Genomic DNA, 24,493 nt, shown 5'->3' with positions numbered 1-24,493 from the left:
GGTAAACTAGGCAGAAATTAGGTGAGTTTTCATTAAAAAAGTTATCCCTTGTGTGATATCTGTACTGAAAGCTTCCATTCACATCATATGTGACTTATTTGCCAATAAGTAATGTGATGAAGTACCCAAACGAATATACTATGTGCCTATCACACACACTGAAGATTTTTGATATAATGGAGTAAGCCCACCGCCAGAAAACAAAGGAAGCGGGCAACTACAAATTGCTTTTGTTTCGTACAAGATCTGGTAGGTAAGTTCAGTGATATACAAATGGCTTAACAGTTTTAAATCAATTTAATGCATACAAAGACAATTATTTTGCATTTTTGTGCAGCTCTGCATTACACAAAATTTATTTCAAGCAACTGAATCATGTTTTATGTCAAATAGGAATTACAATCTCCATTTCCAACACATCACTTTAAATGAATGACCTGAAACACCGCTTACCAATAACTGCAATATTCAACATTCTACTTAAAAACAAGTGTGTTTATCCTTTTTAAATATGTTCCTTAATATAAATATTTAAGAATCAGAAGGTTAGTTTGGGGCCTGATCTGAAGAAGGTGCTGAGCAATGACAGCTCCCACAGACAGAGTCTCTCAGCTTCAGGCCGCAGACTGGAGAACACAGAGTGGGAATAGTCATCAATTCATCATTCTAGTCCAAAGAAAGGTAGCTTTTGAGCTTCCAATGCAGTCAGCCAGCTGACACCAACCATTAGCAGCTTTTTGCCCTGCTCGCCTCCCCAAACTACTTAATTAAATAGCGTCATAATGTTTACAAGGAAATAGCCCCAAATGACAGATCTTCTTGAAATCTGGGGGGCTGTTTTTCCACAACCGTTTGTTCCTTCTGAACATTCTTGAGCAGTGAATTTCAGCAGTAGGTTGTCAGTTAATAAGTATCAAGTTGTCATCACTTCCTCGTCTGTAAAAAGGGGGCAGAGAGAAGAAAAAAAAAGTTTGTGTTTTTAAATTCTGTACTTAATAAAGACAACATAAAATCCTTGGTATATTTAAAGTTAACCACGCTGAATTTCCCCTCTTTCTCTGGTTTCAGAGTAGCAGCCGTGTTAGTCTGTATTCACAAAAAAGAAAAGGAGTATTTGTGGCACCTTAGAGACTAACAAATTTATTTGAGCATAAGCTTTCATGAGCTACAGCTCTCTTTCTCTCCTCTCTTTGATGATTAAGGAGGATCTACCTATACTTCTTGCTTTTATGACACGCTCAGAAAAAGGAAACAGGTTTTTATGAATTGACCTTTTGCAAGAAAACCGAATATGCTAAGTACCCATGAAATCAATTCGGTCCCGGTAATTTACTGTGGTCACTAACAACCTCTGATTAGCCTGAAGTCGCAGCAACTTATTTGTTCATCCATCAGCCAGATGGATGTTCAGGAAAACAGTCAGAGCTAAGTGTGACTAACCTGCACCACTGAGACAACAGATCCACCAGTCCAAACTTGTTGTACCATTTAGGGCTCCCCTGACTGACATGCTCAGCTAAAGACGTGTGGAGGCATGTAGTTTAAGAAAATATGCCCTTCACTGGGCAGCAGTACTGCAAGCCTGCCCATCCTGCAGCAACATGCCTTGCTCCCTACCTCCAGGGCAGGAGATAATCCCCCTCGTTCCCTGTTGTGTTTTTTAAATTTCTTACTTCAGTGCCTCAGCACCCAGCTCTAACTAGTTTCTACTAACCAACAGCAAACCAGTGCACTGGAAATGCTGGGATGCCAAGGAACCCAAGTGTCTGAGCCCAAAAGAAGCTCCAGGTTTCAACCCAGCTGCAGGTCCCCTGCCGGGGAAGCTGAATTCGCTTCCTTCTTTCAGTGAACAGTCCGTTAAGGAGAAAAGGATCTAGAAGCCTGCTTGCAGCCTGCGAGAGTAGGTTTGCAGCTGCACTTAAATTCACCGTACCTCCCACCTTTGAAGTGTCCACAGCAACTATCTGTAGATTTAGATAGTCTTTTATTCTCCTCTCCCCCTCAAGCCAGCAGTTTTTCCTCAACTAAAAAGGACACTTCAGCCTCAGCCCGGGGCACAGCAAAAGCAGAAAGCTGTGGCTCACAAGAACCTTACTGTACAAGATCCTTTGTTATAGATTTAGGAACACAAGATTGGCCACACTAGTTCGGGTCAGTTGATCACCCAGTTCTGCTATAGTCCTCACATGACACCATGCCCTCAGGCTCCATCTGCCTCCAACCCTGCTGTGTATAAACCTCAATACCATTGCCACCAATGCTACAGCTGTCAATGTCAGCAGGCAGCAATCCACAGCCATCTACCTACCACTTTAACAGGGATTAAGAGGTGGGAGTGAGCTCGATACTATAGGATGAATGGTCCCTACTCCTCTTTTTCCCACCAAGAGAGAGAACATGACAGCCTGCTACTGGCCCCTTAACCCCTATAGGGGTCTGAACCAGATGAAATGCCTTCCAGTCCCATCCACATGGTCCCAATACAGGCCCTGCTGATAAATGATGGGCACTTCCAGGCAGCTCAGTGGAAGTGACCAAGGTTCTCAGGGAAATGCTCCCATTAAAACTAGAGGAGAGATAGCTGGGAATAATTTCATCAGACAAATCTCACGGTTTGGGATAAGGGATGGGTCACTTACAATGAAAGAACAAATTCTCTCTCGCTCCCATCTACTGCAACCTGCCAACAGGTCTCCCACCTGGAAGTCAAGATGGTCCTGAAGCCTAGCTTTGCTCCTAACAGTTTTCAGTGCTTCCCTGACCTGATCAGCACAACTCACTCCTTTAGAAATATTAATGATGCTATTTAGCTCTTGTATAGCGTTTTTCATCCGTAAGTCTCCAAGGGCTTTATACAGATTACCTTTTTGAGTTTGGCTATATCTTTTCCTGCCCCCTCCCCTTAACAAATTAGCCATTTTCTAATGCTAAATACAACAGAAAGGGATAAATATATTTAAGAGTCTGAACATGCTATAGTTAGATTTCCGGGCGTGCCTACCATAGTGAAACCCATACTTTCCAACAGACAGCTAACCTCATGGGTACTTATGAGAATTACATAGCTCATGGAATCACACTGCCATACTGACCTCCTACAACAGCAGATGAAAGGCATGGAAGCCTGTGATTCTTTGCTATAGTCTGTGCTACTGCATTCTTTAAGGAATTCATGAAGATCTGTTACTGGAAAGCCGTTTTGCTGGTATTTCTGAAAAACAGGACACCTCATTTCCAGTGCATGAAAAAAATCATTCCTTTTGTCATTGCTCTAAACCTGCCTCCATTCCACACTGCTCTCCCACACTTTTATCAGCTTTAACATCTAGATTAATAGATGAATCAAACAGTCACTACCACAGCAAACAAAGCAAGGCTAGGAGAGTGTGGTCGTGGGAACAGAAGAATGAGCTAAAGGAAACGTATATTGAAAAAAGAAAAAAAGACACTGTTGGGAGTTATTCCTTTTCGCATGTTACTTGCATAACCATCCAGTTCATTCCTGCGTGGTTCTATTTAACTGTTTTTATGTTGACTTTTTTCTCCTACATAATCACCATAAATGAGTGAGTTCTCCATACATTAAAAATCCCAAGCTCTAAAAGACCAACAGATTTGAAGCAGAGATAGACAGCAGCCACTTAGAAGTTTAGTCAACATTTTCATTCAGAGGAAGTGCTATATAAAACAGATAAATCAACCTATTCTTCTCTGGGAAGTTTTGGGAAAGTTCTATGGCCTTTGTTATACAGGAGGTCAGACTAGATGATCACAATGGTCCCTTCTGGTCTTGGAATACTGAGCGACTTCTCCATTAAACCATTGGATCCACATGAGATGATAAGGCAAGGGGAGAGAGAGAAGTGATCCCATCTCATTTTGAATATCAACAAAATTATTGCAATCCTATACAGAGTCCTTGGTCAGCTGGGTAGTTGTGGTCCACATACTGCCACTAACAATTTACCACTATGCTGCACATGTATTTCCATGAGAACTTAAACAAAAAAAAGACAACAGCCAAAGGCCAGTTACTGAATGCAGCCTCACTGGTCACTCTAATCACCAGGACTTAAGTATATAGAAATACAAGTGACTAGAAATGTAAAGAAAATACTGATGGAGGGCAAGAATGCAGGGAAGAAATCTAGAGAAGGGGATGTTTTTAATTCCACTCCATCTTTCACCGGAACTGGATAGAGTGGTTCCAGAGAGCAGTTCATTAGTTCTAGACTCAGTGGGTCTCTTTCATACCATGCACTCTACTAATTATTGAGCCAGTAATTTCTGTGAAGCACAGGGAGCAGAGGTATTCAAATCTGTACTCCTAAGCAATTTTAACTGAACCGGTTACCCCCTTGCCTCCTTCTCCCCAGCGATGTTAACAGACATCTTTCAAACATCACTCTCTCCTGGCCTCAGCAAGACTTTTTGATACTGCAAGAACACTCTTGCACTCCATGAAAGAATTCTCTAGCTGTAAGCAACTGCATTCAATGATTTTAAGCGCAATATACCTCCCTGCTTCCCACTCAAGTCACTATTTTGACCCAAATGTAATACAGCCAGTAGAACAGATTGTGGGAAACTGAGGGGGAGGGAGGATACCTTGGGTAAGTTTTCCAAACTAATGCCTGGATGGAAATCACTTAACGGAAATTCTCTTCTATTTTTTTTTTTTTTTTTTTTTTTTACACCAGATCTTAAGCTAAAAGCTTTGAATATCTTTACCATACATCATAACCAGTCAACATCTGAAGAGAGCATCCATTTGTCCAGCTTTATGGTTTAAACTAACATGAAATGCTAAATAATTGATTAGAATAAAAATACCACTAAAGACAAAATGATTTACCTTTATGGTGTCATAAGAGTCTGTAATGAGTGCAATAAAAAGGCTGAGAATCATGTATATAAATAGGCTAATGAAGGAATACAGATATAATCGACTGAACAGCCACACCAAGGTGCTCTTCTGCTGGATTTGAGCAAATGTTGCAAACATGTCATCACCATTGACCAAAGAAAATAGACATTCAGCAACTGTGTTCAGATCTTCAAACTAGACAATATTGAAAGAGATTAACATTAGAACCCGAACACCACATACAGTCAGGTTAAAGGAAATAAAGACAGACATTTTCATTAACAGTTTTCCCACAAATTTTTTTTACCCACAGCCACTACTCTCCTGCCCCCACATCCCCAAAAAAATCTCTCTCTTTTGTGTATTTCATACATTTAAGACTGGCATGATCATTTGGCTTGGGAGGCAGAGAATTCCTTTTTCATCTACACCTGAGTGTTTTGCATTGGCATCAGTTATAGGAAAGGTGCCAAGGGGTAAAAGCATCTAACAACCAACCACCACTAATGTTTAACGCTTTCATTAAAAGGGTCTCAAATTACATTATGCATGTGGGAAAGTATGCCCAATTTAGAGATAAGAAAATTAAGGCAGAGAGAGATTAAGTGACCTAGGTCACACAATGAGTCTGTGACAGACCTGGGAACAGAATCCAGGTCTTCTGATCCCCCAGTCTCTTATTATTCTTTCAATAAAATATTTTAAAATCCCCTTCCAGCAGCATATTGGTAAAGATCGGTTTCATTTTTTCTGCACTTGGGAGAAATAGGACAAGTGGAGCCACTACAGTTCCTCTAGCCTTTCTGTTGCGAAATTAGAGACCATACTTCTCTTTAACAAAAATACTGATATTTGAAAGAATATCCTCCAGCTATATTTTCTCATTCCATTATTTGGTGAAGGGGTTGGGGGTTATCTTGAAAATGATCAGGTACCATATTTTGAAATATTGAACCCATATTTAGGTTTCATTAATCAAAGGTTTTCTAAATCCCTGTATAGCAGCAAGAAAAAGAGTTATGGCAAACGGTAAAGATTTTGTTCAGTGGGTTGGGTGCTAACGGCCCTTCACAGTAATAGCTAAAGACAGTGAGAGCAGGTTCAGGCCTTATATCAAGCTCCACTAGGCAATCTCCTATTTTGCCTTAACCAACTCTACCTACTATCAAAACCACCCATAGTTTCACATTTTCTGGGTCCAAAAAGAATGCTGGATAGTCCAAAAACCCAAAGTAAACCGCATTTATGTCAGGCATTTAGAGTAGCTGGCTGATGCCATGTCAAACATGTCTTCAGAGAAGATCAAATGCTATATATGGGCAATTTCCATTAAATGACCTATGAGGAATGGTGGAAAAAATTGGGCATGTTTAGCATAGAGAAAAGAAGGCTAAAGGGGACGTAACGGTCTTCAATATGTAAAACGTTGTTATACAGTGAGCAATTGTTCCCCAGGTCCACTGAAGGTAAGACAAGAAATAATCTGGTTAGTTTGCAGCAGGGGATATTTAGGTTGGATATTAGGAGAATCTTTCTAACTATGAAGGATAGTTAAGCACTTGAACAAGTTATCTAGGGAGGTGGTGGAATCCCGGTCACTGGAGGTTTTTAAGAACAGGTTAGACAAACATGTGCCAGGAACGATCTATGTATATCTGATCCTGCCTTAGTGCAGTGTGGGCAGGAGGAAGACTAGATGACCTCTTGAGGTCTCTTCCAGTCCTACATTTCTAGGATTATGTATTCTATGAAGTGTGGGGAAGGAGTAAGACAAATTTGCTGCAAGGGCTAATAGGAAAGGGTGATTTTAGAACACAAGTGGTCCAATACACTGCCATCTAGAGATCCATGTTCAGCTCTCTTGCTTCTGAGCTGGCAGGGCTGCTCAACGAATCATTTAGCAAAAGAAACAGCTAGGAAGGCTTCACCTTGCTAATGGTCACTCCTTGTAGTTGTCACATGGAAAGGGAAGAATCCAGCTCTTCTCTGCTGAACAGAGATTCTCTACTACATGAGGCCTGAGAGAGGCTGGGTAGAAATAGAAGGTTAACCCTTGGGATTTTGAAACTCTTCATGAAAAAATTAAGAGGGAATCTGTAGAGTACTTTTCCCCACCCAATTCCAAGCGGCAAGGTCTGTAGTTGACGTAGTGGACGGTAGCCAATTCAATACGACTAATGGGAGGACTGTCCTGTTTCTCTTACTTCTTTACTACTTACCAATCTTCTCCTACTCACTGCTTCACATGAAATTGCTTGCCTGCATATCCTACCTTTGCACTACACTTCAGGAGACAGCAAATTTAACTGACAAGCAGGGAGTACTACTTCTGGGAGTGTCAAGTTGGTGGGACATGAAACTAGTACAACCACTAGACAGCATTAAATGATTTTGAGCACAAAGCTTGCAGTGGCCCTCTTGGTTAGTTAGTATGTATGAGAATCAAGTCATTCCTACTTTGGGCTGCAGTTTGGAGCATTCAGAACAGAATGGGAGCATCCTCCTTTCAATTCTGTACAGCAGACTGAGCATGCAGCCAGTCAGCTGCCACAAAAACACACCGTAAAGCAAGTGCCTATAATAGGCTGTTCTATACAGTACAATACTGCCATCTAGTGAAATTTGGGGCAAGTTGCTAGAGCCTTAAACAAAATGAGCTGAGCCATAACATTTGATGACAAGAAAAATCACACAATACAAAGTTTTGACAACATAGTCAAACATCTCATGGACTATTCTTTCACTTACTCAAATCATTAGATGTTTGCTACTTGCCATTTAGTGTAAATGTGATATTTACAACATGTCAGCTAAAAGGGACAGGTCCCCAGAATATAATCTGAGGGATGTATAGGGTATTATGGGATTTCTGCAGGAAATTCTAAAAGCTTTTAAGAAGTATTCGGTCATCAATTAAAATGCATTAAGAGCAAACTTTTTTATGTTTGAGAAATCAAAGTTAAATGTTTGTGTTGTTGCACTAATTTCATCACATTGCACATACTCCAGTCAAGAATGAAAACCAGTATACACATTTCTTATTACTAATGAGCATTAGTAAATATGCAAATTCTAAATGTTCATAACACCAGTCTCTCTTCTCTAAACTTGAACTGTTGTTCTTTCCTGGGCGAAGAGCTTTATAAAACACGCTAAAGCCTTTAGCTTCCTACATTTTTGAATTATGCAGGCACAAAGGTTTGGTTTGGAATACAGGGAAAAAAGAAGTATACGTAATATTTTGCATCTCCATTGAAAAAGAAAAAAAACACAAGTGATTTTGATTAAAAACTTTCCAGTTCACCCTACATTTGGGCCAAGATCAACTTTGATCAAGATCAAGTTTCATCCAGAAGGGAAGGTTTGGCAAAAGCTATGAGCAATACAAAATCCTGCTGAGGCAACACGGGGATCAAAAGTATCAGTGCTCAGACTATGTTAGAGCGCTCACCATTGATAGTAGTGCTGAAGCCACACCAGCACTAGAACAACAGTGGGGGAATTTCTGAAAATCCTCAGTGTAGTGCTTGGAAAGGCAGTGAGAGTTTAACATATCAAACTTAAAGCTGTTGTTATGGCTTCATAACAAAGGCTGAGTTACGTTTTAAACTTAAGAAGCAGGAATATCTTCCCCCAAATGATAGCACTTACTCTGAGTATGGAATGATTATATATGCACATTTAGAAGAGCTTACATACCTTTTCATGATACGGCCCTAATACAATCCAGCCACAGAATGTATAGCCAAGATATATCATCCCAGCACAACAACAAAATCTTAGAACTTTGGGCAATGATGCTTGCATTGTTAAAATGAGCACCTGCAAAGGGTTGGGGGAGAAGGAGAAAGAGGACAATACACACATTAAAGAAATTAGAATAAAAACAACAGAACAAAAATAAGTTGAAACTATTGAATATTTGATTCTAGGCTTACATTGTATGTCTGGAAATATCCTAAGTATCGGATAACTCCAACCCAAACAAACAAAGTCGATGTTCCAAGTAAGATGCTGCAAACATCATAACTTGTGAGGTTCTGAGGAATGCAAAAAAAAAAAAAGCAGGTGAGTGAAGTAACACCTGTTGATAGGTATCACAGTTTATGACTATGAAGATAAAGAATGATACATGGAAATTTTTTAGGTCAGATTTTAAAATTTCAGTGCCTTCAGTTGAATTCTAATGCCGAATGGTGATAGCCACATAAGACCAAGTCAATACGGTTGCTCAGGAGAGGTGCCTTATACAGAGAAGCAGTGGTATTGTGGAGATGGGCAAAAGGTGCACAATGATATAAAGAAATTTGCATGAAGCCTGCAAGCACTGTGTGGAATTCACTTTGGTTATAACAGACCGTTTTGAAATTAAGTTCTCAAGGAAGTTAATTGTTTCCTATTTTTAATCATATGGCAAACTAATTTTCATTCACTACTTAAAGCACTAGTTCACAATTAATAACAGGGAGACTCTGTGACTAAGGCCCTGTCTACACTACAACTTTAAACAGAATTTGTTACCAGCTTCTGGCATGGTCAACTCTCACGGGCTTTCTGCCCACACACTTGGTTAATAGTGTTTATTATCACAACAACTAGTAGCTCATTGCCCTTTCTTCACGCCAAGGCTGACACATGATGGTAGCAAGTTTGTAAAACTTATTCTGCTGTACTTGCCTTACTGTGCCTGTGTAATTGATTTGGCCAATGCTTATTCCTCCCAGCTACCTGTGCAGTAAGACATTCGAGAGTTTGGGAAGCATGATCCACTGGCCCACGTTTTCCCAGAATGCCCTGAGACACACATATCAGTACATGTGATTACACAAATTTTATCAAAATATGGTTGAGTTGTGGGGAAAAAAAGCTGCTGGGAACATAAAACCATATTTATTGTAACCGAGTCAGATTGATCAGAGTGTGGCGACAAACACTGCTTTACTTGTAGATTTGACAGTCCATTAAGAAAGTGGATTACAGCCCAGATGTTCCCATTACCACAAGCTGCTGTCTGGGGACAGTTTAGAGGAGACTCGTGTTTGTTGAATGTTTCTTGATTTTCTTCTTCAGAGCACAATTTAGGCAGTGTGTTACCATCAGTTTTTAAAGGAAAGTATGGGCAGCATTCATTAGCTAAGCCCTCTGGGGCAGGAACCACCTTTTCATTATGTGCGTAGTGTGTGTACTGTGCCTACCACATGCAGGCCATGATCTGGACTGGTAGATGTGACTGAAAAAAAAGAAAGTGCTATTTACAGCAGCAGTTTCAGGAACAGAAGCCAAGTAAATGAGATGGAATGAATTTCCAGATTCTACTGTAACAAGAATTTTATGGAGAGGCAGATTAGGGTCAGTTCTTTTCAAGAGATCCTGGGATCTTTTGGGTGAATGCTACTGGAGCCCCACTCTCTGCTCAAAGAGCAACATTTCTCTCACCCCAAATGAGAGATGCTGAACAATCCCTCTCCCTGAAAAAGCAGTTCCACTCTTTTGAGAATATCCTCTACCCACATGTTTACCCTTCCTGTTTCCCTCAAGCCTCACCTTAGGACTCTCCCGGAGCAGAGCCAGGTCTCTCCATTTTTTCCTCTTCCTCCCTCCCTATCTGAAGGCTGTTGCTGAACTGCAGCTTTAAAGCGTCTCTCTTATCTACGTGAACAAATTCCACATACACACGCGGAATTAAGGCGAGATTACTGACTAGACTCTATTCTACGGCTACTACAGCATCTTGGTTGGATTAAGCATTTTTAAAAGAACACAAGTGACTGCCGTTTCCCCCCCACTCCTGCATTCATAAAGCTCACTCCTTCAGCTTTGGTAGCAAGGTCTGTTGTGCCCGTTTGGTACTTAACATTACATGGCCTAATTTGCTGCATCTTGCACTTAGGGGTGTTCTGCATTGCCATCCTAGGTTATATGGCAAGTTTTGTCTGGCCATGACTCAAACTTAATGATAGATTCTTTTTGTGTACTTATATATAGCATACACACACACACCCCATTTAGAAATATTATAGTTTCTGCATTTTTCAATGTAGTTTTACAGATGCAATACATACAAGTTTTGTAAATTCGCTTTCCTTAAAATTATATAGGGATGTCCTTTTAGAAGAGTATGACCTATATTGTATTCACCATAAAAGATGTATGTTGTTTCCTGTTAACACTGAGGATGTAAATGTAAGAAAAATTCCATGGGTTTTGTTTTAATTTGAAAACTGTTTTACAGAAATAGTGACTGCAGAAGAAAATTTATTGAAAGAAGTGCTCAGTCTCAGTATTGTGCACTTGTGTGTGGGGTTATGCCTTTGATGGCCACTCAACATAAATAGCGCCCTACCAAATTCACGGTCACGAAAAATGGGTCACAAACCATGAAATCTGATCTCCCCAATGAAATCTAGCTATTGTAGGAGAAGGGGGCTTTTACCGTGTGCTGGGCGGCAGCTGCTAGCCCTGGCTGGGCTGGGGAGGGACAGGACTTCCTCTTCCCCTGCAGGGGCCAGACCACCTCCAGGAACCTCCTCCAGCTTCAAGAAGCTCTGTGCTTGTTGGCTAGGAATCCAGCTCTGAAAGCAGCGCAGAAGTATGGGTGGCAATCCCATAACCTCCCACGACTCCCTTTTAGGGCCCGCACGGTTACAACAGTGTGAAATTTCAGATGTAAACATCTAACACTGTGAAATTGACTATTTTTAAAATCCTATGACCATGAAAAAGACCAGAATGGACCGTGAATTTCGTAGGGCCCTAACCATAACATGCAGTAGGTGTCTTCCTGCCAGTGGCATTTGACTCAAAGGATGCTGCTATGAGCACCACAATTATGGCCATAAGAAGAGTGGTTTGGTACTCAAGAGGAAAAACGTGAGTTCCAAGTCTGAAGGGGCAGAAGGCCCTCAGGACTCAGTCAGTGGCACCAACTCAGTTTAGTCAGAGAGAAAACTCATATTCCAATGATAACAGACAACAAAAAACAGGTACAGGCAGAGGGGAATATACTACTAAAAGAAGAGAGACTAAACCAAATCACTGTGGCAAAACAGTTAATTGGTCACAACTTTGGTTTTCCTTGCATTAGTCTAATTAAAACCATGCTTAAATACAGTGAAGAAAATATTAAGATGTGTTAACTCTCACCTTGGCTTTTATTTCCATTTTCATTATAGATCCAATGATTGTCATCACATCACTGATAATCACCAGGACATACCATCCATTTATAAACTCCAGACGATCAGCATGACAGACATGACGTTTGTACTTTTCCAGGAAGAAATTCACAAATCTCTGTAGTAAACATTTAGAGATTTGGTTACAGAACCTACTTTTCTCCAGAAAAAAAAAAAAAAAAAAAAAAGAATCTCATACAGGTGCTGCAGTTCTTGAGTACTGCTCAAGTAGAGTACTTAAGTGGGGTCTGTTGGAAGAATATGCCCTAGCAAATACTGTAGAAATAATGTGTGGGCAGCATTAGCAATATCAACAGAAAATAATTATGGCACATTCATATACAGCTCTGTAAAGGGTGACTGCTATCATTACTTCATTACCACCAACTTCACTTTCTGCATCCTGCATGCCAATCCACAGACTCTCTCCTGTCCCCTACTGATGGGACAGCACTGCTCTCTCAATCCCTCAAAGTCTGACAAAGTCCCCCTTTGCTGAACTATGTCCCATTATCTTTTTCATGGTTACAAAAAGATAGTATGCTGATTAAGATAACTGGATATCATGTATCCTGTGCTCTCTTCTCCCCTCCCTTGTGAGCACATTTAGGAACAGATTCCGAGGTACGAAACAGATCAGTGTGTCTCATATGTGCATCAGGGGAGGGTGGGGCAACAATATGACACAAAAAGCATGAGGCCCTTTGCACTCAGGAATTTACCCAGTGAACATTTAAATATCTGTCTTTTTCAGCCTTATAGGGAAAAAAACTAGTAATATTTGGATTTTGAGGTGTATGGTTTGCGCAACTTCAAACAAACAAGGACTTGAAGATTTGGGGTGAAATCTGGCACAAATGAAGTCAATGGCAAAACTACATTGACTTTAATGGAGCCAGAATTTCAACCTATGAATCTGAAATGAACATATTTGTATTAGAGTATCATGCAGATACTCCAATCAGGACTGAGACTTCATCGTGTACTATACAAGCATACAATAAACTAAGGCTCCTTCCTAAATATCACGTTGGATATAATACAGATGCAATACACTCTTGCAGAGATATTTTCCTAGAACAGATTCACTACTTGATAATCCAAAACACAGCACCACTTAGTGGAACTAAACTATGGAAAGCGAATGGAAACATAAGCAGAGAGAAAAGGCAGACAATGTTATACTTACTTTTTGCAATTTCAGAGCAAGAACAATGGATCGTGTGCAGAGTATAAGGGAAGCAAAGCAACTTACGATGACAAATCCATCAAAAACCAAAAGATATTGAGTGTTTTTCTGAACTACTATAAAAAAAAGTACAATAGGAAACAGTTAGATCTTTACATATTTCTTCTGGCACAGAATTCTTTTCATAAACATTTGAAAACTAACTATATAATAAAATCTCCCTGAAAGTTTATTATGACAAATTTTGCAACACTTGGTACACTGTCATCTCACTACGGAAATAAGATATATAGAATATAATACATACATATGGAGTACACAAGAATCCTCCTGCATGTAGATCTGTAATTCAAACCACTGGGGTATTACATGCCAAGGGTTTGCAGGACTGTGCCCCGAAAGTGAAATGAATTTTTTCTTTTTAAAACTATTTGAAATTAATCATTCATGTATAGGCCAAATTCTGCTCACACACCAAGAGTAATCTCGCTATCTTATTGACTTCATTGAAGTTGCAAAAGCAAGGGCAGAATTTGGCCCATTGACACTGTTTACCAAAAAGCTTTTCACCAATGAAAACCTGTAATTAGAAGCCTCCATTTCACCAGTTGCAACTGAGAGCTGCTGTAGCAGTTAGTGGTAAGGGAACAGTATTCCATGCACAGCACGAGGAGTAAGTGACAACCTATATCTTATCCAAGGGGATATGCAGCTCTCTGAACTTAGTTCTTTACAGGTAAGCAAAGGAGGGATCGATTTTCAATTTCTGTACACAAATATAGAATTAAATATAGATTTTGTAAAAAACTATGTATTCTGGTAGATCCAGGGTCTTAAAAAGCTTTTGTTAAAAAAAAAAAATTAGTTCAGAGCAAAACAAGTCAACCATTTATAATGCAGGAGTATTTTAACTCAGTGTTCTCTGATCAACTACTTAATATGCATACAGTACAAAAAGTGGCCAACTGAGACACCACTGTAAGAAGTGATCACACACGCCCCAAATTATTTGGGTTCCAATATAACAGTACACAAATATAACAAAGATTTGGCTAGGAGGAGAACACAACACATTGTTCCTTAACCAGGATCTCATGTAAGGCTCCGCAAAGTTTGATCAACTATACCACAGCCCTATATTTTAATTGTGATGGCCACATTCATAATGGTTAAGAAACAGGTTTATATTATTCTGTCATACTGAATCTTGCTCTGAAATGGAACCTTCAGTACTATTGTCACTTTCTAAAGTGATCAGACAAAGGCTTAACGATAGAAATATAAAGTGGATGCCATTCTTTATTTGTAAGGATCATCAAAAGAACAAGCAGGGAACACTTACTGCTTCTGATAAAAGTCTTTAAAAACATAACAGGCTTCAACTAGTTAAAGAGGAATTATTTTGAAGTACAGGAAGAAAAGGCGTCATAGGTGTTTGAGTTTAGGTATTTATTATTGGTTAAAAGACCAGGCTAGAATTTCAATTTAATGTATTAAGCTCATTCAGAGCAACAGAAGGGTCAAAACGTATTTTAAAAAGTTAAAATTTCCCTTGCAGGCAGAGTCTTGTTAAATCCATCACTAGGTAGGTTATAGCAAGGGATATTTATGCCATCTTGATACTTTTATAGAAGGGAGTTAAGCGCATCTGTTTCTTCATTAGAAGAAGCAATGATTTGCTTAGACATTATAATAAAAGCACACAAGTTGCAAGTCTCAGTATCCACTAGATATTAGCAAACATCTGTGCCTTTCTCCTCTAAAAAATTTTCATCCCTCCAGATAGGAAGTTGATGAGCTTCAGAAAAGTATGAAACAAAAACACAGACTTTCAAGATCTTGGGATCTAAAGACACACTAATATTTACTGACTTTGAAAATATGTATGTTGCTACGTACAAGACCTCCTGAACCCAGTGACAGGACATGCTGGTTAAAATGAGTAAGCAGTCACCAACACGTCTGTTATTCTCAGAGAAGCAACAGACCATGGCATAACCACTTTTATACAATGCGTCTGCATGTGTCTCAAGATCACTACACCAGCAAGCAGGGCCAATTGCTTATTGCATCATGTGGACACAGCAGGACATACGTGTAGATTCAGAATGGTTAACCTGCATGCCCCAACCACTCGTCTGAAGTAGTGAAATAATGAAAATAACTGATGGAATAAAAATCTTATACAATATCCCAAGTCCATCGACCTAGGCCTTAGAAATATCTCAGACAGAATCACATGCTTATTTAAATGTCAAGTAAAGACAGTATTTCTAAACAAAAAAGAAAAGGAGTTCTTGTGGCACCTTAGAGACTAACAAATTTATTTGAGCATAAGCTTTCATGAGCATCCGATGAAGTGAGCTGTAGCTCACGAAAGCTTATGCTCAAATAAATTTGTTAGTCTCTAAGGTGCCACAAGTACTCCTTTTCTTTTTTGCGAATACAGACTAACACGGCTGCTACTCTGAAACCTATTTCTAAACAGTTCTGATAAGTAACAGTCAGCATGGTGGATTTGTCAAGAACAAATAGCGTCAAACGAATCTAATAGCTTTCTTTGACAGGGTAACAAGCCCTGTGGATAGGAGGGAAGTGGTAAATGTGGTATAGCTGGACTTTAGTAAGACTTTTGATACTGTCTCGCATGATCCTCTTATAAACAACCTAGGGAAATACAATCTAGATGGAGCTACTATAAAGGTGGGTGCATAACTGGTTGGAAAACGTTCCCAGAGAGTATCAGTGGTTCACAGTCAAGTTAGAAGAGCATATCGAGTGGGGTCCTGCAGGGATCAGTTCTGGGTCCAGTTCTTTTCAATAATCTTCATCAACGATTTAGACAATGGCATAGAGAGTACACTTATAAAGTTTGCAGATAATACCAGGCTGGGAAGGATTGCAAGCGCTTTGGAGGATAGGATTAAAGTTCATATCTTTCCTGAAATTATTTTGGCCAAATTGGAAAAAGTCCAGATAAGAGCAATAAAAATTATTAAAAGCCTAGAAAACATGATCCATGATGAAAGATTGAAAAACTGGATGTGTTTAGTCTGGAGAAGAGACGACTGAGTGGGAACAGGATAACAGTTTTCAAGTACGCAAAAGATCGCTACAAGGCGAAGGGAGAAAAATTGTTCTCCTTAACCTCTGACGACAGGACAAGTAATGAGCTTAAATTGCAGCAAGGGTGGTTTAAACTGTACATTAGGAAAAACTTCGTAACTGTCAGGGTGGTTAAGCACTGGAATAAATTGCCTAGAGAGGTTGTGGAATCTCCATCACTGGAGATTATTAAGTGCAGGTTAGACCAACATCTGTCAGGGTTGGTCTAGATAATACTTAGTCCGCCTTGAGTGCAGGGGACTAGACTAGATGACCTCTTAAAGTCCCTTCCAGTCCTATGATTCTTTACTCCTGTTCTGAAACAGTTCTTCAGGCTCACTCTGATGGTACAATCCAGCTCTAAAAATAGCATAAACCTGTCCCTTAAGGATTTTAAGTGCACTGTCAGACGAACCTCCTCAGAGTGCAAGAGGGTTGGCCTCGGTGTTCCTGCACCCATGATACCCATATGAAGGAACAGCACCTTGGGGTCACAGGCAACGGGCTCTATTTCCTAGAGCTGTGGACTTGTTCAGATCACCCTCAGGATACAGGGTACATAAAAATGACTTAAAGCTCAGCTAGATGGGAGGATCTGGTCTGTGGTTATTAGGCTGCTTCTTTTCACTATACTGGTGTTAAATAAAAGTGGGTCTAACATTTTGTAACTGACATGGGAGAGGGCATAAGAGCAAACACCAATATCACAAGTAGAAACAGGAAAGCGAATTGGGACATGGTGCCAACACTTGCAGGATCAGAAAAAGTAATGAAAAAGTGGTAATACACAGTCAGAAAATATGAAGTTTGGTGAGACAAAGGCAGAGCCAGCAATAGAAGACAGATCTCAACTCCCAGCACACTGGGTTACATCTACTAAACACAAACAGGTTTCAGAGTAGCAGCCATGTTAGGTTGTATCCGCAAAAAGAAAAGGAGTACTTGTGGCACCTTAGAGACTAACAAATTTATTTGAGCATAAGCTTTCGTGAGCTACAGCTCACTTCATCAGATGAATTCAGTGGAAAATACAGTGGGGAGATTTATATACATAGAGAACATGAAACAATGGGTGTTACCATACCATTGTTTCTAAAAATGTTGACACTTTAGCCATTTATTTCTGAATATAGCCACAGTTCACATTTGTATATTTGGCTGTAGTCACCATATATATTCAGAAGTGGAACAGAATGATACAGATTTACTGGAAACACCAGATTTTCATCATGCAGAGCACATATGCACCATACTTACTAGATCCAGATATATGCCAGTCTTTGCATTCTTGAATATCAGCATCACTATCAAAATAAATTTTTACTTTACCACTGTGGGCTCTGTTGTTGAAAGTAATCTGCAAACACAAAAGGGTAAAGATTTATAATTTGATGAAAGCAAAACTAGCAAAATTAACCCTATCAAAAAATGCAGAGTCAAAGTCTAGATTGATACCCACTAGTACTACTTAATCTAGATAATCTATAAATAAAACTATCGTAGATTAATATACCTGGAAAAATATATCTGAAACAATATGCAAGTGCAAAAGCAATCAATGATTTTACTTCTTATGAAGAACAAAACATTTAAAAAATTTGAAGGGGAGAACCATATTTGAGGCAAATAAATAGTTACTTGTTATAAGAGGTCTGTCTCATTGACACACAAGCAATCACATCATTTTGCAATGGAGAGTACACACTGAATTTCTTCTATTTTGCTGTCAGGACACCAATAAGAAATATGCTGGATTCTAGAACACTTGTTTCCATGTGTATACAGGTGAAATGCACTTACAGTATTCTGAAAGGCGTAGCAGTCAGGCAATTCTCTGGCATGAATTGTTTGTAGATCAATGCCTTTAAGTTGAAAGGAGATTTCAACCTGTATAAGCCTGAACAGTAAAAATAAAGGTAGTGAATTATATACAACAGATTCCATTATTTTATTATAATTGGATGGGTCTTCAAAACTCACTTTACCTATAAAATTCGAAGTTGAAAAATGATGAATTTATCATCTTCAAATCACCAGATCTCTTAGTGGCTAGCATCTGTGGCTCTAGGTGAATACAGTCTATGGGGGGGGAAAAAAGATTTTTACAAGTTTCATCCACAATGACTATTTTACAAATAAAGTAAGGGAGAAAACTGAGGTAACTAGATACTGGTGGACACAGACGTAGGTCCTGATCTCGCTAGCTGCTCATTGTGGGCAACTCCCTGTATCTGTGTAGAGCCCCACTAAAGTTAATGAGACCATGAGAAGGAGCAGGCCCCAAAACTGAAAGGTGCTAAATGCTCCCATTGAAGTGAATGGTGTTGACAGCATTCAACACCACTCAATATCTGGCCTCTGATCAGCAGCTTCTCTCATACAGAAGGTCAACAGCTGAAAAGTCTTCGGAGAGTCTTACTATGGTGACCTACAATGCTTATGCTGCAAAGTAGTAATTTCTAAGTGAATATTAAAAAAAATAAAATAGGGGAGAAGTGAGCTAATTTTCCTAGGTTAAAGTATGATTGCCACACAAATAAAATACTAACTTACTCTTGATGCTTTGCCAATACATAAAATGTCCATGGCAACACATTTTTTTTTTTTTTTAAATTTACAGCTGTACTGTACCTGTTTCAATGGCAATGTCTATGTTCAGCGAATCATTGGAAGGAAGCATTGTGCCTTTCTTGTACTGTTGTTTACAGATCTGTAAGCCTGACACATCGTCTTCATCTTGTTCGTAACCAAGTGTGCCCAGGGATGTCGTCTTTAATTGGCGGTACTAATTTAAAAATAAAAACACACTTAGTTAACTTCAGTTAACATAATTATCCTCACATCAGCCTATTCACAAAAAATTACTGATGCCCATAACTATGTTTTCTTTGCCCACACTCATTCAAATTTGCTTTTTTTCCCCCACCATTAACAAATTTAATGGTCCACAGTATCAGCTTTTCAGACACACTTTGTATTTGCATAACAAGTTTGATTCCAGGATTAATCAAAATTAGTCAAGCCTAAACAAGGCAGGTGAATATAAGTATACTCTACAAGGACATTGTGACAGGTTCAGTCACAGAGGCCCCCCCTTGGGCCTGCCACCTGATGTGCTGAGACTACCTCGGAGCCCGTTTTCCCTGCCAGCTTGGGCCCTCAGAACCCTGCCTTGTTGAGCCAGACACACCAGTCTGCTGCAACACAGACCCAGGTCTGAACCACGTCCCTCAAAAGCTGCAGCCTTAACTGAAAAAGGCTTAAGAAGTGTTCCTGTCTCCAGCATCCAGATACCCAGTTTCCAATGGGATCCAAACCCCAAATAAATCCGTTTTACTCTGTATAAAGCTTATACAGGATGTGGCAAATTGCCGGTACAATTATGATGGGTCCCGCGCTTCCTCTTCTTGGTGGCGGGGGGGAGGGGGGTGTTTCAGAACGCAGTTTCCTGCCCCTGAACTAGGGTATCTACTGTCCCACTAATAACCCAGAGAAGGGTAGTGGAGAGGGAGGGACCTAGGCCCATCTTCTAATCTGGTTCCCAACCCAGGAGCCCTAGGGATAGTGAAAAGAAAAGGAGTACTTGTGGCACCTTAGAGACTAATAAATTTGTTAGTCTCTAAGGTGCCACAAGTACTCCTTTTCTTTTTGCGAATACAGACTAACACGGCTGCTACTCTGAAACTAGGGATAGTGGTAAGCCACTTGAACTATTGCTTCCTTCCCCTGGGCTACTTCACTCTCCTGCTCTTCAGCTTGGGGGCGTCCTGCCCTCTCTCTCTGCACAAGCCGGGTGTCTCTTTACCTAGGATCTTGGTCTTCTAGCCAGCCATGGCACTTCTCCAAACTCTCCTCTGCTCCAACACCTTCAAACTGCTCTCTGCTCCAACTCCTTCCGCTGGCTAATTGAAGCAGGGGGTTTTTAATCAGGTGACTAGCTTCAGGTGCTCTAATTGGCTTCAGGTGTTAATTAATTAATCTATAGAAACCTTTCTTCCCTCTACAGGGAATAAGGTTTCTCCTCATCCTGGGACTTACATATCTCTCCTATATCACTCTCCTGCTGCCTTCTGACCATGCTGTATCACATATCCTCCCTCCCCGCTCAACACGATGGGGTTGGGCTATTTGGGACGAAAGGCAAGGCTTTTGTGACAAGCCATCTGCGTTGCCCTGTTGGCTTCCGGCCCTATACTGTACTCAGAAATGAAAGGGTTGCAGAGATAGGAACTATCTAGTTGCTCTTGCATTCTTTTCCTTGTTTCTGTGCATCCACTGGAGCAGGGCGTGGTCTGTCACCAGGGTAAATCGCCGCCCCAGTAGGTAGTAGCAGAGAGTTTCTATGGCCCATTTTAAATCGCCAGACATTCCTTTTCAACAACAGTGTACTTTTGTTCCCTGGGGAGGAGCTTCCGGCTGAGGTGCAGGATCGGGTGTTCCTCCTCCCCTACCATCTGTGAAAGGACGGCTCCTAGCCCTACTTCCGAGGCATCTGTTTGTAGGACAAATTCTTTCTTGAAGTCTGGGGCGATGAGTACTGGATGGTAGCAAAGGGCCATCCTTAAATCTGCGAATGCTCCGTCTGCTGCTTCAGACCATTTTACTATCTTGGGCCCCCGAGCCTTTATCGGGTCCATCAATGGCCCTGCTGTTGTGGCGAAAAGAGGGATGAATCTCTGATAGTACCCTACTAACTCAAGAAATGCTCTGACCTGCTTTTTACGGACTGGCCGAAGCCAATCTTGTATTGCCTCCACTTTCTTCCATTAGGGTTTTACCAAGCCTCTCCCTACTACATACCCGAGGTATCTGGCCTCAGCTAGTCCTATCACGCACTTGAGAGGGTTGGCAGTGAGGCCGGCCTTCCGCAGGGCATCTAGTACCGCTTCTATTTTCCCTAGGTGCGTTTCCCAGTCAGGGCTATGGAGGACTATATCGTCTAAATAGGCGGCAGCATACCTGGCATGGGGTCGCAGCAATTTATCGTTGGAATGTTGCAGACGCCCCATGGAGGCCGAAAGGGAGGACAGTGTATTGGAACAGGCCATCAGGTGTAGAGAGAGCAGTCTTCTCTTTGGTGTTCTTGGCCAGGGGAATTTTCCAATATCCTTTGGTCATGTCCAGAGTGGTAAGGTATCGGGCCTTGCCTAACTGATCAACTAGCTCGTCGACACGTGGTATTGGATAGGCATTGAATTGGGATACTTCATTCAACTTCCGGAAGTTGTTGCAAAACCTCAGGATGCTGTCAGGCTTGGGTACTAGGACGGATAGGGCTGGACCACTGGCTGTGGGATTCTTCAATAACCCCAAGTTCCAACATCATCATCTTCTTCACTTCTGTCCTAATTTCCTCTCTTTCAGCTTCCGGTATCCGGTACGGTCTTATAGTCACCCTTATTCCGGGCCTGGTGACAATATGATGTTGGACCAGTGTCGTACGCCCGGCTGTGTACAGAACACATCTTGGTTCCATTGAATCATATCAATGACCTCTGTTCATTGTTCTGGGGCTAACTCGGGGGACATCCTCACATGCTCCTGTGGGTCGTCCGTTTGAGGTGGAGCTCTCCGAATGACCAGGCACGTCTCTCAGTCACAGCAGGGCTTCAGTAAGTTTACGTGGTAGATCTGCTCTGGCCTTTGGCGGTCTGGTTGTCTGACTTTATAGTCCGCTTCCCCAATGGCTTCCACTATCTCATATGGCCCATGACAGCTGGCCAGGGGTTTGCTTTCCGCTGTTGGCACTAACACCATCACCTGTTCTCCTGGCTGAAATTTCCGTACTTTTGCCCAGCGATTACAATATGTCCACTGGGTCTCTTCTGCTTTTTCCAAATGTTCTTGTATTACAGAGGTTACTCGAGCTAGTCGCTCTCTCATCTGTGTCACATGTTCAGTGACATTCTTTCCTGGGTTGGGTTGTTCTTCCCTATCCTCCTTGGTGATATCTAATATTCCGCGTGGGTGGCATCCGAATAGTAGCTCAAAGGGAGAGAAACCGGTGGACACCTAGGGGATTTCCCATATTGCAAACATTAGGTATGGTAGAAGGGTATCCCAGTCTTTTCCGTCCTGTGCTACCACCTTCCGGATCATACCTTTAAGGGTGTGGTTAAACCGCTCTACCTGTCCATCTGTTTGTGGATGATAGACTGAGGGCTGTATGGCATGGATGCGGAGCAGAGTACACAAGTCCTCCATTAATTTTGACATGAAAGAGGTTCCTTGGTCAGTCAGGATCTCCTTAGGGATGCCCACTCTGGCAAAAACCTGAAGTAGTTCTTTTGCAGTTGTGTTGGATGTGGGGTTTCCTTAAAGGAATGGCTTCTGGATACCATGTGGTGTAGTCAAGGATGACTAACACATTTCGGAGGCCCCATGCTGATCTTTCCAGCGGGCCCACTAGGTCCATGGCTATCCTTTTGAAAGGGACTTCAATAATAGGCAAAGGTACTAATGGGGCCCACAAGTGAGGTCGGGGGCTATGCAACTAGCATTCTGGGCAGGAGGTACAATAGCCTTGGACCTCCGCACGTATTTCTGGCCAATAAAATCTTCTTAGGACTCAAGTGTCTTGTCTACTCTTAGATGTCCCCCGAATAAATGATTGTGAGCTTACTCTAGTACTGCCCTTGTGTGTTTCCGTGGGACTAAGAGCTGCTCTTCTTCTTCTTCCCCTTGAATTTGCACTATTCGGTACAACAGATCACGTTTGATCACATAAGGCGGCTTTGGGCCTTGGGTCTTTCCTTCCACGAGTATGCCATTTACTTCCACTACCTCCTCCCTCGCATTCACCTATAGCGGGTCATTGGCTTGGTCCTGCCCAAAATTCTCACGTGCGGTACCGATTTGACCTAACTCCATGGGACCTATTTCTTCTCTGCCCCTTGGGTTACCCCTACTTGGGCTAGGAACCGCCTCTGAGTCCTCACTGGCCTGAATTGTGTCCTGGCCTCCTGAACAGGTTCGCTTACCAACAAGGAAGGCTTTCTGGCTCTCTGCTAGAATCCTGGTCCCTAGCCTTTTATCTGGCCTCTTTTCCCACCTAGACTTTTGGAGTTTCTCGGGGGATGAAAATAGCTCTGGAGCAAATTCAGCAAAAATTGAGGTGAGGCTACCTGTAGGTGCCTCTGTCTCAGCCCGGGGGTTACTACCCTCCCGTAGCTCTACTCGGGGGAGTAAGTACTCAAACCTGGGGAAATCCCTACCAATTAAGACCTGGTAGGGGAGCCTAGGGACCACTCCTGCAATTACCCTGGTAGTGTTTCCCTGGATCTCAATCCATACTGGAATTGTGGGATAGAAATTTATGGTGCTATGAATGCATGTTACCCCTGTAGTTTTGGCCCAGGTTAGTTGGTCTTGCCCCATCAACTTCCCCAAGACCAGTGTGACAGCAATCCTGGAATCTATTAATGCTATGGTCGCAATACCATTCCATCTTTACGGACCCTGTATACCCATGTGAAGTCATTGCGACCCCTACCAGGCCGATTAGGCCACATTATTCCCCAGGATCCCCCAGATTGCACTACATAGGCTCTTCTCTGTTGGGGCATTGGGCTGCTATATGCCCCAATTGCCCACATTCGTAACACCGACTCCTTATCCTGGTTGCTGCCCTCTGCCTGGGGCTATTTTGTCAGCCGCCCCAGCCCTCTCTTCCCAAACCCCCAGGTCCCTTCTTGGCCTTGGGCCATTCCTCAGTGTCTTTCCTCCCAGTATGGTTCTTCTGTAGTTCTTGACAATCTGGGGCCTTGGGTTTTGGGCTGTCTTCCTGGTTTGCTGTGTCTCACCCCCTGGGGTCCGGAACAGTTCACGGGCTGCCAGCTGTCTTTCCATGAGGGAGACCAACTCATCATAGGTAGAGTGGTCATTCTGGCAAACCCAAGCCTGAAGGCCTGGTAGTAGCCCTCTCATATACTGGTCCAGTACCAGGAGCTCCATCATTTTTTCAGAGCTGAGGGCCTCAAGGCGCAGCCATGTCCGGTCAGGTGGATCAGGTCATACAATTGCAATTGGGGTGTCTTGTCCTCTGTATACTGCCATTCATGAAACCTCTGGGCTTGCAATGCCATGGTTACTCCGGATCTGGACAGGATCTCTGCCTTCAGCTGGGGGTAATCCTTCGCAGTCTCTGCAGCCACATCA

The 24,493-nt window shown here is 41.7% G+C and overlaps 1 protein-coding gene across 2 annotated transcripts in view; it reads right to left on the bottom strand.

Moving 5' to 3' along the window:
• Positions 1-278: 278 nt before the first annotated feature.
• MCOLN2 (mucolipin TRP cation channel 2) overlaps positions 279-24,493 on the bottom strand; it is a 43,978-nt gene continuing 19,763 nt past the window's right edge. For both annotated transcript variants that reach the window (XM_038414682.2, XM_043520294.1), the window contains exons 4-14: positions 18,968-19,121; positions 18,322-18,415; positions 18,137-18,233; positions 17,594-17,693; positions 13,232-13,347; positions 12,011-12,160; positions 8,806-8,907; positions 8,567-8,689; positions 4,856-5,062; positions 3,093-3,211; positions 279-936 (exon numbers count right to left, since the gene is read on the bottom strand). In XM_038414682.2, the coding sequence (XP_038270610.1) occupies positions 900-936; positions 3,093-3,211; positions 4,856-5,062; positions 8,567-8,689; positions 8,806-8,907; positions 12,011-12,160; positions 13,232-13,347; positions 17,594-17,693; positions 18,137-18,233; positions 18,322-18,415; positions 18,968-19,121 (1,299 nt within the window). In that variant the 3' untranslated portion in view covers positions 279-899. The remainder of the gene's footprint in view (positions 937-3,092; positions 3,212-4,855; positions 5,063-8,566; positions 8,690-8,805; positions 8,908-12,010; positions 12,161-13,231; positions 13,348-17,593; positions 17,694-18,136; positions 18,234-18,321; positions 18,416-18,967; positions 19,122-24,493) is intronic.

This window comes from Dermochelys coriacea, chromosome 8 (genome assembly GCF_009764565.3).
Source record: "Dermochelys coriacea isolate rDerCor1 chromosome 8, rDerCor1.pri.v4, whole genome shotgun sequence".
Lineage (NCBI taxonomy): Eukaryota > Metazoa > Chordata > Testudines > Dermochelyidae > Dermochelys > Dermochelys coriacea.
This window is presented reverse-complemented; position numbering and strand designations above follow the sequence as displayed.